The sequence below is a fragment of the Anabrus simplex genome, chromosome 2 (assembly GCF_040414725.1).
Source record: "Anabrus simplex isolate iqAnaSimp1 chromosome 2, ASM4041472v1, whole genome shotgun sequence".
Lineage (NCBI taxonomy): Eukaryota > Metazoa > Arthropoda > Insecta > Orthoptera > Tettigoniidae > Anabrus > Anabrus simplex.
Genome location: NC_090266.1, coordinates 628911608 through 628931101, shown reverse-complemented (window position 1 = coordinate 628931101; position 19494 = coordinate 628911608). Strand labels below are relative to the sequence as shown.

Here is a 19494-nt window from a genome sequence, read left to right as displayed (position 1 = left end):
TTTGAGATATCAGTATCCTAATTAAAAGAACTCAACCCCTTTTTTTATTCATTTTACCCCCCCCCCCAAGTGGTTTTTCCGAAAACAAAAAAATACATGTTTCTTTATTTGTAATAGAGATAAATAATACCATTTTTCACTTCTGTAACATGTTACGTTTTTGAGATATACTGTAGAAATGTTCATTTTTAAAATTTCACCCCCCTTTTTAGTTCCCCTTAAATGCAGTTTCCAAAAACAAATCACTTGGCGTCTCCGAAAACCGTAAAAGAGTAGTTAGTGGGACGTAAAACAAATAACATTATTATTATTAAAACAAATCACCTGTGTTTCTTTAGTTTTACGGGAGATTCCAATCACCATTTTTTCACGTCTGTAACATTTTACGTTTCCGAGATACACTGTAATTATAATCTTTCTAAACATTCACCCCAATTTGTCACTCCCGTTTAACCCCCATTAATTGGATTTTCCAAAAACAAAAAATACGTGTTTCTTCGTTTTTAAATGAGATCCCAAATACCAATTTTCAGGTGTGTAATATCTTCAGTTTCTGAGATATAAGTATCCTCATTAAAGGCATTCAAGCGCTTCACCATTTTTCACCTCTCCTATTGGGATTTTCCAAAAACAAATAATACTTTTTTATTTTTAAAGGAGATTCTAAATACCAATTTTTACATCTGTGAACTTTTAAAGTTTTGAGATATAGATACACTCATTTTTTAAAATCACCACCCTTTTCACCCCTCATTAATTGGTTTTTCCAAAAACAAAAAATACATGTTTCTCTATCTTTATAGGAGATCCCAAATACAAATTTTCAGGTCTGTAATATCTTCAGTTTCTGAGATATAACTATCCTCATTAAAGGCATTCAACCAGTTTTTCACACTTTTTCACCCTTCCTATTGGGATTTTCCGAAAACAAAAAATATGTTTTTCTTTATTTTTAGAGGAGATTCTAAGTAAAATGATGTTCGTGAACAGTCGTAAACATATTAAAAAGACAATAGTAAAAATGAAAATTACAGTAGTCTAAAAACCAAATTACAATACATCTAAAAAAACAACATTAAAACACTTCTAGAACGTGATAACACGAACATTTAAAATTATCACAATGTCCATTCAAAACCTTGTGTCTGAAACTATTATTGAATCTTGATCTTAAAAACAGTAGTAAATGTTTTCCTATAAAAACAGCACCAAGGTGAACACCAATCCTACGGAAAAACGAAAATTAAAATGCAAATTATGTGAAGTGGTGTTTCCAGAATGTGAGTTAAAACAGAGTGCCCAAACAATGATCCATATTGCTTTAAACATAACAGACAGAATGTAGAATGTGTGCAGGACTGTTGACGAACATAATTTTAAGATTAAAATTAATGGCTGAAGATGCTCTTTATAAGAGCGAAACATGTCCCTTAGAAGAATTAATTGTATGAAAATGTAAACACCAATAAAGATGATTTGTAACGAATAGGTGGATAAGAAATACTTCTTATTATAATTGCTGTGAATAAGTGGTATGTTCTAAGCTGTCAGTGAAGAGATGGCATGGATTGACATAAGTTTGAGTGGTGTCTTTAAAAGTAGGAAAGATCACAATATGAAGATGAAACTGGAATTCAAGAGGACAAATTGGGGTAAATATTCCTTTATTATTATTATTATTATTATTATTATTATTATTATTATTATTATTATTATTATTATTATTATTATTATATTTGCCTTTATTAATTGTGGTGAAGTTAAGACTCATGGTCTTCTCTTATACTTAACCACACTTTTTAGCATTGTACATATGAGAGAAATATTTATAATCTTATCTTACAAACTAGAAGTATCACAACACAATTGACATAAGCAAAATAAATATTCTTAATCTTATCTTAGGAACTACCATTACAAACTAGAGTAACATGAGACAAAGGACGTAATAGAAGAACAAAAAATATTATTATTAGAAACTACACAAGCACAGTAAACATATATTTCACACACACATTCACATCACAAGATTCATTCAATCTGGCGACATACATCAAGGAGATGCTCACGGCAAAATGACTTAATGGAATTTAAGTGTTTTATGGCTCTAATGTTATGGGGGAGAGAGTTCCATATTCTAGCTCAATTTGCAACAAAGGAACGGTTATATGTTGCTGAGAGGGATAGCAAGTGTGCTGCTGGAGTGTGTGTTATGCTGGTGGAAATAGGAAAGGAAATTCAGTTGTGAAGATAAGTAGTATGGGATATTCTCGTTTAATACTCGAAATATTAATACTGCTACATGGAGGTTCTTATCCTGTTCCAATTTTAGAAGGGAAAGTTGACGATAATAAGTGGTAACATGAACATCATAGCGTTAAAAAAAAAAAATCTAATATAAGAGTTCATAGCACATTGTAATCTGTTTAGTTGTTTTCCCATGGCATCGATTAGCACTACGTCGAAGTAGGAAAATATAGGGAGTATAAGAGATTTACAAGCCTAATTCTCATTTTCAGTAGCAGCATATTCTGATGATATTTTAGTGGGTGGAGGGAAGCGTACACTTTTCCACAGACATTGGTAATGTGCTCTCCCCAGTTAAGACTATCATTCATAATAACACCTAGATTTCTTACCGATTTTTTGTATGGAATAATTTTTCCAGATAAAGTTAGTGGAGGAATATTCTGCAGAGCCGGTGTAAACCGTCATGGTGAGATGTCATTTGTTTGATATCCTCGGTCAGCCATGGAGGAGGAGATCAGGACACTTTGGCCGTGTACTTAGATGCATGTTTGTCGAGGAGGCCAAGTATCGGTTGTTTTTTTTTTTTTTTTTCATGGACTATTTAAGGCAATAACTCATAGATGATCTAAGTTTATATGTTTAATGTCCCTGAATGTGATGTATCATGTTTTACACTTGGGTACTTTGAGCGAGTAAGACAAATATGTTAAGTCATGTGTCGACATGCTGGGAGTAGGGATCTGACCCTGTGGTACTATTTTCTGTGGATTGTTAGTGATCATTAAGTCAATTAGTGTATGTGAAAATGAGGTATGATTTTTGTCGGTTTTAGTGGTAGTACTGTCATGTCACATGTGTGGAAAATACTTAACAGTTGTTTCATATATCCAGCCTTTTCCAGTAAATTAGTATTAAAGTCTCCAAATATTAAAATATGTTCATAAGCAGGTGATGGTCTCTGTAGAATGTCTCTATTGTCTGAGAGGTGACCTATCCGTGGTGGCCGATAAACTACTCCTATTAGGATTTTAACTGGTGTCACAGTGAACTCGGCAAAAATGAACTCAGGTCTCGGGTCAGCACAGTGCGCAGAAGTGCACATAATTTTACATTTAATATCATCTCTACAGAACTAGGCTACTCCTCCACCTCTTTTATCTATTCGGTCATGCCTGTAAATATTATAGCCCATTATGTGAACCATAATACTAGGAATAGTTGGGCATAACCAGCTCTCGCTAACACAAGCTGCATGTACATTGCTGTTTTCGAGAAGAGCTGTCAGCTCCTCGTGATGGGCAGGTAGCGATTGGGAATTTAAATGAATGCAGTTCAATGTTTGTGAGTTGGCCTGAAATACTTTCACTAATGAGCTCTGGCAGCGGAGTGTCTCCAGTCTCGGATAGGAGTGGTTAGGGGTAGGGGGACAGTTAGGTCTACAGCTGGCAGTGGCTATAACGGTACTCATCACACAAAGCAGAATACATGCTTCTTACCTTCGAATCTCCTCCGATGTTGCACCAGCTTTTCATGCACTCGCTCACATTCACACTCAAAAATAAAACACTATAATACAAACTTAAGCTAACTGTCACTTTCTTTTGGCTGTCTGCATCTAGCCGGTTGAGGAGTATGTCCAGTTCCTCGGGTGTGTTTAAATAGTGTTTCTTCCCGTCATTGTCCATTAACACTATTCGACCACCCTGTGACCAGACCCATCTTCCCACCAGCTCAAGCACCTTGTTGAGCATCCCTTTCTGAGTGACAGTGAGAGACTCCATGACTAGGAGATCCGTCCCTTTGAGAGCACGTTTATCCTGCCAGACTGCATTACATTGATGATAGCAAGTAAATTTCACTACTATCAGCCTCTTCCCTGTTGTTAGAACATCAGCAGCAGTTCTTCTACAGGCCCCCAGCCTATGACAGCGATCAATGCTTTCCATGGTAAGCTCAATGTTTAGTTTCTGCTTCACCATATTGAGTACCTTAGCCGCTACAACTTCCTATGGGCACTAACTGATCCTGTGGAAGAGGAGGCAATTTTGCCTGGAGTATTGCTCCGTTTGGTCCAGTTTTTCCTCCTACACTTTCACTGTTCGCTGCAATGAGACTAATTCCTCTTTTATGGAGACCAATTCAGCTCCAACAGTGGCCTGGAAATCAGTGAAGTCAAAGCGGAGATCCTGGAGCATGTGGTGGGAGTTGGTAGCACTGTTAGCAGCCATGGTCACTTGGTCGAGACGAGCTTGAAATTCTTTCATCCGATTTTCAAACAAAGAAACCTTATTTTGCACGGCCTTAAGAGTCATTAATTTCGTAAACTCATAATGGTACACTAATTAAACTGTTTTGATTATTCCCGACAACTAAATTAATCTATAAATGGGGATTTGGCTAGATTAACACAGAGCGACTTCACAGGCGAACCTCACTACGTGCCATCTTTATAGGAATGGGAGTTAGGAATTCGAATAACTTACCATGGGAGATGTTCAATAAATTTCCAATTTCTTTGCAATTATTTAATAAAAGGCTAGGAAAACAACAGGTAGGGAATCTCCCACCTGAGCAACTGCCCTAAATGCAGATCAGTAGTGACTGACTAAACCTTAAAAAAGATTTCTAGACATGGTTTTTTGATGGATGGCAAGTCCCCTTCACTACATTGAAATCAAGGGTCACCAACTGGTCTTTAAAATGGTTTTGATTTAATTCTTGGTAACACATCCTTTTGTTTCCAGTTTATCTGGTCAAAGTTAATCCAATCTCTCTCTCCCTCTCTCTCAAGAGAAAGAAATCAGTAGATATGGCTGAGAACTATCAGCTATATTCAATCCAAAGGGAGCATACACACTCATGAGCAGCTGAATTAGAGATAGCTATGCTTTTTGGCAAAATGGCACTCTCTTTGACCCACAGAATGTAATAGTACAGTGTGACACATGACTGCAATATCGTCACACCTCATGCTCGCCGTGCGAGTAACAGTTTTGCCTGGAGTATTGCTCCATTTGGTCCAGTTTTTCCTCCTACACTTTCACTGTTCGCTGCAATGAGACTAATTCCTCTTTTATGGAGAATTTTATGGAGAGGATGGGTAAGACATAAGATCTTGGCGCATTTATTGGCAGCCAGATTAAAATGAGCAATAAAAAAAGCTAAGAAGCTAAAAAGGTTCCACCTATTCAATTCAATTTTTGTACATATCTAGGTAATTATTAAAAAAAAAATGAAAAATTGTGTCAGCTTGTTTAATTTTCAGACTACAGTAAAATAATTGGCGAATTTCATCACATAGAGAACTTATTTCAATTGCTAAAGTTAGCTTTAAAATTCCTTAAAAATTGGGATTTATAATGATTTTTCTGTGAAATCAACTGTGAATGAACTGCATACCACTGAATAGGTGGAACCTTTTTTTAGCTTCTTAGCTTTTTTAATTGTAATTGTCTTTCAATTGGATCATCATGAAAATCATTGCTTATGGTAGCCAGATAGTATGAGTCATTTCATCTCTGAAATCGTGCAGGTATTGTGCTTTCAATGGCAACCGTGTCAAGTGGGCACTATGAGTACGTGGATTTGGGAAAAACCACAACTGCCAGGTATCACGTGAGATGAAATATGGCCCCTAACACATACGCCAATGTCCCTCACTGGTGAATGATTACAGGAACCTGCTGTCAGATCATATCCACCCATTTTTTTTTCATTTTTTTTTCAGCACCCTGCAGGAGACCTACACTTATGCATTTGCTTACCACTAGGGCCCGGATTCTTATGCAATTACATATTCCATTCCTTTACTTGCAGACAACTGAAAATGTAAATAGGGATTTCTAATGATTTTTCTGTGAAATACAGTAGGTCCAGGTGAATCAACTGCATACAACAGCACTAATCCTTTCTCAGAATCTGGGATGGCTAGGTCCCTTTCATTGGTCAGAGTTTCTAACAAAGTCCATGCAGTCTTGAAACGAAATCTAGGTTGTTTAAGTTCTCTGTCTGTTTGCATGATCACTAGTGGCAAACAAGAAAAGACCCTGGATGATATTTCACCCAGCTAGTTTTATTTCGATAATATGCACTAGTGACTTCCTGCGATGTTGAACAGTTTTTCCTATTGAGGACTGCTTTCTTCCTTACATGGTTAAAACATGCCAAGGATTGACAGTTCTGCACAGCAAGATGATTCATTTAATTTGTTTAGCACACAGTATGCAATAGGTTGCTGAAGCAATAACGAGTATTTTTTCAAATGTGAACACAAAAATAGCATCCATAATGAGTATGTTCATTAAAGTACCCAGTCGTGTGTGTTTATTCAAACAGTGTGTTGTTGATTTGCCGCTACCTCTGCAAGCAATATGCACCAGGTCGGGTACTCATCTGGATGCGGAGTACTATTACGTGGAGAATTTTGAGCTTATAAAATCAGTCCTTCAAATGCTAAACACAGATGGGGCTGTGTGCATTAGTGTGATTTTACAAGCTATGTGTGAAGGGAGTTCATGGGGACTTGGTAGACATTAAATCGCACTTTACTTTCTTATGTTCCACAATCATGAAACATGAATAGAAAGACATACCACTTTTGTTCACTTTGCAGGACATTTGTGAAGTCAGGGAAGTTTTAGTAGTCTCCCAGGAATACCATGAAACAAGTTTTTGCAAAATTAAGGAATGTGTTATCAAAGAATCCAGGGTACAATAAATTTGCAGAAATAAGTAGTGTCCTTAGTGGCAATGGAGATCTGGAGCCCAATCGAGAAGAATTTTCAATGTTGGACATTATGTGCTTTTGCACCAGTAACCTCATCCAATATGGAGAGTAGCTTTTTGCAATAAATACTGTTTTCGCTGGTTTTGAAAACTTGAAAATGCTGCCTGCTGTCCATTTTAATGCTAAAGTGTAAAAAGAAGCTTTGACCAGCAAAATGTATTTCTTACTTTTGCATTTGGGATGACAAAAAGGGTGTACATTATTGCATCAGTGCAATCAAAGCAGTTTGTTCTTTCTGTATGTATGTGGATGTTAGACAAGCAAAATCTCCAGTACAAGGAGTTTCATGTACGGCACCAAGTGGCATAAGTAGTGTGATTTTCTTTTGGCAACCCCCTTGGAGTCCATTCACCAGGAGATGCAACAGCAACAACAGCAGCTACAGCAGTTGGTGCAACAGCAGACAACTTTTGTCGAAACATTACAGGCTATTTCCGTCCGGCAGACAAGTTTTGCTGTCCTTACATTTGCCCCTTTTGATCTCACTAAAGAAGATCGGGCTGCATATAATGCTAGGCTACAGCAACATTTCATATGCTACGGTATTACTCATGTAGTTTGTCAGCAAGCTCTTTTTCTCAGCTCGGTAGGCAATGAAACTTGTGATCTATTACAGAAATTGAGTCCTGAATAGAATATCTCTGAGGCTCCTCTCGCTCAGTTAATTGCTCATCTCAATGAACATTTTATGAAAGATTCTCATATTGTGGCATCCAGATATAAACTTTTTCAATGCCGTATGAAGTCTGCCCAGACGCATACCGACTTGGATAGCTGTACAACGTGGTTTTGCCAAGACATGCAAATTTGTATGTAAAAGGGAAGGCTGGGAAGGGGAGACATAGTCATATTACATGCGCCAGAGAAGAAAATTCGCTTTGAAACAATCAAACACAGCAATCCTACATTAGAAGAGGTACATCGGCTGGCTGCCGTATACGAAGTCACAGCCCGTATGACAGCGGAAATAACCACTTCTGGGGAAGTCACTACCCTTGACACACAGGGACATAGCTAGCTCCACACTAAGCACAGAATGTATTCCATTCCAGCTCGCAAGATCACTCGACGTGATAAAACAAAAACATTGCAGCAAGCGAAGAACTCCAGGCAACAAACAGCAAGTAAGCTAGTCTTGCTGTGGATGTTTCAAATACCATGACCGGCAGGAGTGTTGTTGAAGTGCAATAAAATAGGACACGTACAGATAGTTTGTAAGAGTGTATCCCCAACTGTTTGTCAACAGAAGAGGACCCGCACCAAGCAAGCTATGGACATTGATCAAGTTAATGTTATTCTTGAACCCAGAACTCTACCAAGCTAGTCATTCCTCTTCATTTCAGACAACGATCAGAGAATTTTCATCGTCGCCATAAGACCTATCTGTGTCGGCGCGACGTAAAACCCCTAGCAAAAAATAAAAAAATAAAAAAAATAAAAGTGAATTTTCAGCTTGACACTGGATTGCCTGTTTCGCTAGTAAGCCTCTCAACCTATCATGCTCTTGGGTCTCCACCCGCTATGCCTGCTGATATCCACCGAGTGGCTTTTAATAAACAAAAGATCGATATCAAAGGCAAGATAGATATGCAAGCTAGCTGGAAGGATATTCACTGAACAGTCGAATTCTTAGTAGTATACAGCTACAATACTACTAATGAGCATGAATTTGTTCAACCTTTTCGGTTTTCAGGTGCATGACGGCGTAAATATTATTTCTGACCTAAACCCCACTGCCAATGTTACTCAGCTAATGGCTCAATTTCCTTAAGTCTTTGAACCTGGCTTAGGCACTGCTCAAGATTAAAAGGCTCACATACAATTAAAACCCAGAGCCACGCCACGATTTTTCAAAGCCCGTCCTGTTCCGCTCGCCCTGCGTGAACAAGTCAATGAGGAATTACGCCGATGGCAATCCGAAGGCATTGTCACTCTTGTGAACTCCAGCAAATGGGCCACTCCTCTAGTAATGGCTAAGAAGCCAGATGGAAACATTCGCCTCTGTGGAGATTTTCATTCAACTATCAATAGTCAGCTTGAAACGGACATCTTCCCTATTCCCCATCCAGAGGACCTGTTCCAGCAATTGACAGGAGGACAGTATTTCTCGAAGATAGATCTAAAGGACATTTATCTGCAACTTCCACTAGATGAAGAATCTAAGCACTATCTGACCCTCAATACACCGCTAGGTCTTTTTCAATTACAGAGGTAACCTTTCGGTGTCTCCTCTTCAGCTGCTATTTTCCAGAGATACCTGCACCAAATCACGGTTTCAATTCCCAATTGCACCAATTATATGGATGATATTGTTGTCACAGGCAAAGACAACCAGGAACATCTGCAGAATCTCCAACACTTATTAAGCAAGTTAAAGGAGAATGGCTTGCGCGTTAACCTAGACAAGTGTAGCTTTTTCAGCCACACGTACAATACTTAGGTCATATTGTTGATAAGCACAGCATCCGCCCTAGTGATCAGATTGTAACCGCTATACTTGACATGCCAGTCACTCAAGATCTGAGGCACTTACAATAATTTATTTGGAAAGCAAACTGCTATAGTAAATTTATTCCCCGCTTTGCATCAATAGCTGCTCCTCTGAATGCGCTACGCAGAAAGGGAGTTAAATTCCTGTCTCCTCAATATCATCACGCCTGGCAGGCAATCAAAACTGCTTCAGTCAAGGCCATCAAACTCCCACATTTCCAGGCTGGAAAACTTGTTACATTAGCAACGGATGCATTAGACTATGGCCTAGGAGCAGTATTATCATAAAAGGATGACAACTGTCAGAAGCAACCAATCGCTTTTGCTCCTAAAACTCTCAATTCTCATCAGCGTAACTATTTGCAAATAGAAAAAGAAGCACTGGCCATCACCTACGATGTCAGACATTTGAATGACTATCCCTATGGCAATCATTTCTTAATTATCACCGACCACAAGCCACTGGTCCACTTATTTAATCCTGGTAAAAAGTACCCGACCAGACTCTCCGTAAACTACAGCGATGGTGTCTTTTTTTTTTTTGTCTGATTATTCTTATCAGATAAAATACAGGAGCATTTCACAGCATTATAATGCTGATGCCCTGTAACGTCTACCTGCAGGTCCTGACACAACCTTCGACGCTCAAGAAAAAGATTGTTTACAGCTAGATATGGACTTAGAAGACACCATCTCTCATTTTCCTATCAACACCCGCCAATTTGCCCAAGCTACAGAAAAGGACAATTCCCTCACTCAGATACGAGCCTACAAAATCGATGGCCGACTGCTCCCAAGCTATCATCTGAGGCAGCATCTTTTCATAAGTTCCATGATCGCCTTACTGTCCATAAAGGAGTCTTATTGTTAGAAACAGGCACCCATTTCCGAGTCATTATCCCAGCCAGCCTTCACAAACAGGTGCTGAACTTACTCCATGAAGGTCAATGGGGTATCGTCTGAACGAAGCAACTAGCCCGGCACTGATACTCAAATTGCGAACACAATCAGAAACTTGTCAAACGTACCAGAATTCACCACCTGCCCATCTCTACCCCTGGCCGCCAGCAGATAGCCCATGGGAACGGGTACACAATGACTACGTAGCACCATTCCTAAATGCAATGTGGTTGATTGTAATTGACTCTATATTTCATTTTCCTTTCGTCGTCGAAATGAGCTCTTCCACTACGGAAGCAACCGTTCATGCATTACAGTGGATATTTACAACTGAAGGTTTACCTCAAACTATTATCTCCGACAATGAACCTCAGTTTATATCAGACAAGTTCCAGGATTTCTGCACAACAAATGGCATTTCCCATATCTTGGCACCTCCATTCCACCCACAATCCAAAGGAGAAGCTGAGGGCTTCCTCCAGACTTTCAAGAAGTCAATGAAGAAAGCAGCCCACTCTGGTCTCCACAAAGACCAGGCTCTACTACAGCTTCTGGGAAACTACAGGACCATCCATGGACCTGACGGTCTCAGCCCAGCGCAGAAGCTGCATGGACGAAATATGGAACTCTTCTTTCTCTTTCGCAGTCCGTCAAACAGAAGACATTCAGCCGCAACTGCAAGTTCCATGCCAAAACTTTCCCCCAGCATCCAGCCTGGGTATCTGGTGTCACCAAACGTCGTTTGGGAAAATGACTGTGCGAGGTCCAGACAGCTGGCAGGATTGTATGTCGACACCAAGATCAGCTCTGCAGGCGCTACCCTACAGCCCCGGAGGTGGACTTACCCCCTCCACACCAACAATCTATCTCAGAAAGAGCATTAGACCAGTTCATTAATACGGGTTCTTTTCCAGGCGAACCTGCACTACTTGCAACAGCAACAGCACATGGCCACCACAACAGAGATGGCCAGCTCCCCAGTCCAACAGTGCCACCGCCGTCGATGTCGTCACGTTTTTTGCCGTATCGACGTAATTAGGAGGTGAGGGTGTTGTGGTGCCCTTATTGAACTGCGCACCACGCGCCTATATCTACAGTCAACATGGCAGAGTGCAGCGTTGGACAATGATGTCATGTCAATTTTCAGTATAAACTGGCATGCAGGATGAGCTGTGACACATTGCCGTACGCCAACTTATCTACACCGTACTCCAGCCACGTAGAGCATCCCCTATTTGTAAATGTGGTCTGGACAGGTGGACTGACACAGGTCGTGAGGTTTCACCTCTGTACGCGTCATTCCATTTCCCCCTCTCACTGTAGACTTCATTGTTCTCAGCATTCTCATGACATATTCTATGTCCCATTATACACTGCACAGAAGGACTTAATTCCTTACTCTTCATTTCAAGTGCTTTAAGATAGGGCTTCCTTAATGTTTGTGTTCTGGCAATGAGAATATTATTGTGACTTAAAGCACACTCAGGAACTAACAGTCATTCCCACTAATAAGCATCGTTTTGTAAATAATGTACATTTTCATGGTCACCGGCGAAAACAACCTTTGGTTTCAGTGCAACTGTTTGTGTTTGTAAAAGTGTTTGCTTTTGACACAACAATTATATGTTGAAAAGAAATCCACAGCTGAAATTATGTATTTAACACTGTTATGGTGGCAGATAAAACCTGTATATTTCCATTAAAAAAGCAAAGTTTGTATCGATACCTCAGTTACTAATAATCCCATGGTAAAGAGGGAGCAATACTTTATGAGCTTGTAATACCAACTAAGAATGTGAAAACAGAATCTTGATATCTTTAATGGACCTGGAGATCCTTGAGGTTCTTGCTGACACCCTTTATCAAAACAGTCCTTGCTAGATTTTATAGGTTTTGCTTTTCATAGGATACTGGTACAAAATGGCAGACAGAATTATGAATATTAATTATTGAAAGATTCAGAGGGTTGATAAAAATACAGTTACTTCTTTTATGAAATGAATGTACACATTAGAAAATCCTCAATCCAGTGAATAAACGGCTTTACGATCACATATTTACATTTTCTTATTATCACCTTTTCTAGCATACAATGGAAATGTACTACATATGAAAACCTGCAGATTCATTAAATTAGTGCACAAGTAAATTACATATTTTCTACCAAACCACAGTTCACATGTTCGACACATATCATCTGATATAATAACTGTCATACAGATAAATATAAAACATAGGTAAGCCTAATTAAAACTTAACAGGCACTCATAAATTATTACCATATGTGTATTAGATTACTGCTTGCTTGCTGTTTTAAGGGGCCTAACATCAAAGGTCATCGGCCCATATTAGATTACAAGCATACCAAAAACATATTTAAGATATGATTGTAATTTGAAAACTAATACAAAGATCAAATATTGTTATGCAAAGAAGACCATAGAATTTATATCTTCAGATACTCCACATGTAATCTAAAAATCAACAAGCAAAACAAGAACATCTCCATTATCAATACAATGCATGATACGGAAGTTATTAGGCATCTGAAGAGTCTTTACCAGTGGCAGGCAAGTGGATATACTTGCTGTAAACAGAGTAATGCAGTCAGTTACCTCAATGTAAGCAGTACAGTAACATTAGTAAATTGTCTCAGAAATAGTACTGTCATTGTGGACTGTCATCAGAGATCAATTTTTTTTTTTTTTTTTTTTTTGTATACTTCTGTGTTGGTTACTGGAACTGTAGTTCTTTATAGCATGAAAACACCTCCAAAGTAATCATGCGAAGCAATCCGTTCTCAGAGCAGAAAGATCTTGTACTAAGTTCTGAAATTCAGTAAAGAAGACAAAAGGAAAGGTCTCAGTATTCCAGTATAGAAAGGTTTAGAAAGGACTGCTACGGCTGTAGGTAGAAGTGAGAAGACAGTGAGTAACATTGCTAATCAGAATGAAAAAGTGGATACGGATGGAAGTCAAATCCTAGATCTAGGCAAACGTTGACAATGGGCAAAGAGACAGAACTGGAATATTTTGTAAAAAATTATGTATGGCGAACTTTCTTGGACTGTTATGAAGTACGAAAAAAAATCCTACTTTACACAAACTCCTTAGTCCTATTAAAGAAAACATGCCATTTTCAAGAAAAAGACACACATTTTGGAAACTAATAAAGGGCATGAGCTTATTAAAGTGTATGAATGAATTAAACTGAAAACAGTATTTAAACAGATTATAATATTCGTATCAGTAGTATATTAGCAAGCGACCTGTATTCTTATTCCACGTCTGCTAACTATAATCATTAACAGTGCTTTGAAGAGAGTGTACAGGCTTGCCGCCTTGTTTTGCAAGCTGCTCCTGTTCCAGCACAACACATTTCAATAAACATCAGTGTGCCTGATCACTATCAGATTCATCAGACAAGTAATACACATGGATTGTTAATAGTAATATCCAGCCATACAACCAATGAGGTGATCCAAATACCACATTTGCAGTACAAAATGTTATATCACACATTGGTTGCTTCAGACAAGTAGTCATGGTACTAACAAATAAACTATTTAGAAGTTCCGTGTAAGTGGGTGCTGGGGAAAATAACCTTTTGATTTAAATACTTTTTTAGCAATCTTTTGGTAATTAAAGATATTTGTCAACACTGGACCATCAATAATATCTTGAACCTTTGATCTGACTTCTTGTAGTGCACTTGAACAGAACATCTTGGCCATCACCATCTGAAATTAAACAAAATACTAATTTTTTTCATGTATAATATTCACTGCCCATAGCTTAGCAGAATATTCCTCACTGAAAATGTTTGAAATACTTCAGTAAACACATTTTACAAAATTACATCATGAGGGAAAGGAAGAATCATGGACTGTCGATCTGATCACTAGGCAGAGAAATTTCTCACTCAATGGTTAAAGAAACTGAAGATTGTTGATAATTCACTTAAGGGTCATAGTTCACCTTTGGTTCATCAAACCTGAGTACATGAGTCCGAACCTGTGTTAATGTGGCTGTGTAAATGTAGTTACTTGGTCTCCGGAACTTTAAATACGATACTATCCTAGCATTTCCCACAGAGAAAGAGTGGAGGGGGGGGGGAAAGAAAGCAGGAAGAAGCACACCCTATATTTGGATTCAAACTAGAATTTCAAAATGTTACAGCTTACTAGCCACATCAAAGACTGCGAGTTATCATATTAATACCACCTTCTTCACGCTACCACACAGAACACCAAAAGCTGGAAAATGTATTAATTTCTATTTGGTCTTTCCAGAAATAAACAATCCATTCCATCGCACCGATCACAAGTAGGTACAGAAGCCATATTCCAGGTAACCTGGAGTTACTGACCTCTGAAAATATGTCTAGGAACGACAAACTTAAACAGATCTTTACTTCAATAATAATGTTATTTCTTTTACGTCCCACTAACTACTCTTTTACGGTTTTCGGAGACGCCGAGGTGCTGGAATTTAGTCCCGCAGGAGTTCTTTTACGTGCCAGTAAATCTACCGACACGAGCCTGACGTATTTGAGCACCTTCAAATACCACCGGACGGAGCCCGGATCGAACCTGCCAAGTTGGGGTCAGAAGGCCAGCGCCTTAACCGTCTGAGCCACTCAGCCCGGCGATCTTTACTTCACCTCGCATTTGCAGATAGGTAAGGGTTATACTGCCCAAAGGCAGGTCCGAACCTCTGCAGAGGTGTTCCTGAGCCGGAGTTTACGTGCGGTAGGGTGGCCAGTTCCTTTCTCCTTAACTTCGGAGATCTCACGGGATCCAGTGTTTCAACATGGCTACGGCCGTTGGCGCATTTGCAGAAAACTTGGAATAATTGGCAGTCATACAAATTTTAATGAAAAATGGAATGGTATGGATAGGTATTTTAAGGCAGAAACAGGTTCCAAGAAAGACATTCCAGGAATAATTCATGAACAAGGGGAGTGCGTATATAAGGATCTTCAAAAGACAGAAGTATTCAGTCAGCAGTATTGTTGGTTCCAAGGATAATGTCCAGATAGAGGAGGTGACTAATACTAAAGAAATATTAAAATTTAGCTATGATAATGACGACATTTACAATAAGACACAAAAGTTGAAAACTAGAAAAGCAGCTAGAATTGATAAGATTTCAGGGGATATACTAAAGACAATGGGTTGGGATATAGTACTATATCTGAAGTACTTATTTGATTATTGTTTGCACGAAGGAGCGATACCAAATGAATGGAGAGTTGCTACAGTAGCCCCTGTATATAAAGGAAAGGGTGATAGACATAAAGCTGAAAATTACAGACCAGTCAGTTTGACATGCATTGCATGTAAGCTTTGGAAACGCATTCTTTCCGATTACATTAGAGATGTTTGTGAAATTAATAACTGGTTTGATAGAATGCAGTTCGGGTTTAGGAAAGGTTATTCCACTGAAGCTCAACTTGTAGGATTCCAGCAAGATATAGCAGATATCTTGGATTCAGGAGGTCAAATGGAATGCATAGTGATTGACCTATCTAAGGAATTTGATAGGGTAGGTCATGGGAGACTACTGACAAAAATGAGTGAAATTGGACTAGACAAAAGAGTGACTGACGGGGTGGCTATATTTCTAGAAAATAGATCTCAAAGAATTGGAGCAGGTGAAACTTTATCTGAATCTGTAATAATTAAGAGGGGAATTCCTCAAGGCAGTATTATTGGACCTTTATGTTTTCTTATATACATAAATGATACGAGTAAAGAAATGGAATCAGAGATAAAGCTCTTTGCGGATGATGTTATTCTGCATAGAGTAATAAATGAGTTACAAGATTGCGAGAAACAGGAAAATGACCTCAATAAGGTTGTGAGATGGACAGTAGGCAATGGTATAATGATAAACGGGGTTAAAAGTCAAGTCGTGAGTTTCACTAATAAGAAAAGTCCTCTCAGTTTTAATTACTGCATTGATAGGGTGAAAGTTCCTTTTGGGGATCATTGTAAGTATCTAGGTGTCTAAATAAGGAAAGATCCTCATTGAGGTAATCACATAAATGGGATTGTAAATAAAGGGTACAGATCTCTGCACATGATTATGAGGGTATTTAGGGGTTGTAGTAAGGATGTAAAGGAGAGAGCATATGTCTCTTGTAAGACCCCAACTAGAGTATGGTTACAGTGTATGGGACCCTCACCAGGATTACTTGATTCAGGAACTGGAAAAAGTCCCAAGAAAACCAGCTCGATTTGTTCTGGGTGATTTCCGACAAAAGAGTAGCGTTACAAAAATGTTGTAAAATTTGCGCTGGGAAGACTTGGGAGAAAGGAGACGAGCTGTTCGACTAAGTGATATGTAAATTATCACAAAAATAATTTATTCTATTATCACCACCTATTCAATACAAGCCACGTGCTACGTGGATGAAATCTACATAATACTATGTACACTTCTTAGGGACATGTTTCGCCCCTTGTTAAGGGCATCGTCAGCCTGTAGGTAACATACATACATACATACATTATCATTATAGACTGTTATGCCTTTCAGCGTTCAGTCTGCAAGCCTCTGAGAATTTACTAAACGTCGCCACAATCCTCGATTTCCAACTAGTGTTGTGGCCTCATTTAGTTCTATACCTCTTATCTTTAAATCGTTAGAAACTGAGTCTAACCATCGTCGTCTTGGTCTCCCTCTACTTCTCTTACCCTCCATAACAGAGTCCATTATTCTCCTAGGTAACCTATCCTCCTCCATTCGCCTCACATGACCCCACCACCGAAGCCGGTTTATGCGTACAGCTTCATCCATCGAGTTCATTCCTAAATTAGCCTTTATCTCCTCATTCCGAGTTCCCTCCTGCCATTGTTCCCACCTGTTTGTACCAGCAATCATTCTTGCTACTTTCATGTCTGTTACTTCTAACTTATGAATAAGATATCCTGAGTCCACCCAGCTTTCGCTCCCATAAAGCAAAGTTGGTCTGAAAACAGACCGATGTAAAGATAGTTTCGTCTGGGAGCTGACTTCCTTCTTACAGAATACTGCTGATCGCAACTGCGAGCTCACTGCATTAGCTTTACTACACCTTGATTCAATCTCACTTACTATATTACCATCCTGGGAAAACACACAACCTAAATACTTGAAATTATCGACCTGTTCTAGCTTTGTATCACCAATCTGACATTCAATTCTATTGGATTTCTTACCTACTGACATCAATTTAGTCTTCGAGAGGCTAATTTTCATACCATACTCATTGCACCTATTTTCAAGTTCCAAGATGTTAGACTGCAGGCTTTCGGCACAGTCTGCCATTAAGACCAAGTCGTCAGCATAGGCCAGGCTGCTTACTACATTTCCACCTAACTGAATCCCTCCCTGCCATTTTATACCTTTCAGCATATGATCCATGTAAACTACAAACAGCAAAGGTGAAAGATTACAGCCTTGTCTAACTCCTGTAAGTACCCTGAACCAAGAACTCATTCTACCATCAATTCTCATTGAAGCCCAATTGTCAACATAAATGCCTTTGATTGATTTTAATAATCTACCTTTAATTCCATAGTCCTCCAGTATGGCGAACATCTTTTCCCTCGGTACCCTGTCATATGCTTTCTCTAGATCTACGAAACATAAACACAACTGCCTATTCCTCTCGTAGCATTTTTCAATTACCTGGCGCATACTGAAAATCTGATCCTGACAGCCTCTCTGTGGTCTGAAACCACACTGGTTTTCATCCAACTTCCTCTCAACGACTGAACGCACCCTCCCTTCCAAGATGCCTGTGAATACTTTGCCTGGTATACTAATCAATGAGATACCTCGATAGTTGTTGCAATCCTTCCTGTTCCCTTGCTTATAGATAGGTGCAATTACTGCTTTTGTCCAATCTGAAGGTACCTTACCAACACTCCACGCTAATTTGACTACTCTATGAAGCCATTTCATCCCTGCCTTCCCACTATACTTCACCATTTCAGGTCTAATTTCATCTATTCCTGCTGCCTTATGACAATGGAGTTTATTTACTATCCTTTCCACTTCCTCAAGCATAATTTCACCAACATCATTTTCCTCCTCCCCATGAGCTTGACTGTTTGCAACACCACCATGATGATTCCCTTTTACATTGAGAAGATGTTCAAAATATTCCCTCCACCTCTCCAGTGATTCCCTGGGATCTGTTATGAGTTCACCTGAATTACTCAAAACACTGTTCATTTCCTTTTTCGCTCCCTTCCTAAGATTCTTTATTACTGTCCAGAAAGGTTTCCCTGCTGCTTGACCTAGCCTTTCCAGGTTATTACCAAAATCTTCCCATGACTTCTTTTTGGATTCAACAACTATTTGTTTCGCTCTGTTAAGGTCAAATATCTGAAACATTATCTATTCATACATGGATTACAATGAAAATTACATTGCACATTAAAAACATCTTAAAGTTAACATGCTACAATTATGATATTAAAAAATGCCACATTACACATTATGAGTATCGAGAATAGATGGAGTCTATACTCGTGAAAATTAAATTATTTTATTGTTAGTGATGCTCTTTTTAGATTCTAAAAAAGTCCAAAGCTGAAATGGATATTCTTCATAATAACTTGCAGATCATTGGGATAGCAACACTCTTGAGTAAAGAGTGTAATCTTCTTTGGGTATATAAGTCCCAAATGTTCTGTATCTGAACTTGATAAAATCAATGTCAATTAATTATAAACAACAGCTGGATATTTAAGAATAAATTAGACAAGATTGAGTGTTGTTATTAAAATATTGTAATTTTTTTTTAAATGATCGTATGTGGGTTGTTTTTTTTTTTTTTTGCTTTACGTCGCACCGACACAGATATGTCTTACGACGACGATGGGATAAGAAAGGCCTAAGAATTGGAAGGAAGCGGCCATGACCTTAATTAAGGTAATTAGAATGTTAACTCAACTTGGTGTCATTTATTTCCCCTTAAACTACTGGATCTACACTACATCCTTCATAGATTATAGTAAATACAGGAAGTGAAATGACAATTAATGCTCAATAACATGTTACTTTATTTCATTT

The 19494-nt window shown here is 38.6% G+C and overlaps 1 protein-coding gene across 2 annotated transcripts in view; it reads right to left on the bottom strand.

Moving 5' to 3' along the window:
* Positions 1 to 12468: 12468 nt before the first annotated feature.
* LOC136864287 (complex I assembly factor ACAD9, mitochondrial) overlaps positions 12469 to 19494 on the bottom strand; it is a 226464-nt gene continuing 219438 nt past the window's right edge. For both annotated transcript variants that reach the window (XM_067141066.2, XM_067141065.2), the window contains exon 10: positions 12469 to 14165. In XM_067141066.2, coding sequence (XP_066997167.2) covers positions 13992 to 14165 — 174 coding nt within the window. In that variant the 3' untranslated portion in view covers positions 12469 to 13991. The remainder of the gene's footprint in view (positions 14166 to 19494) is intronic.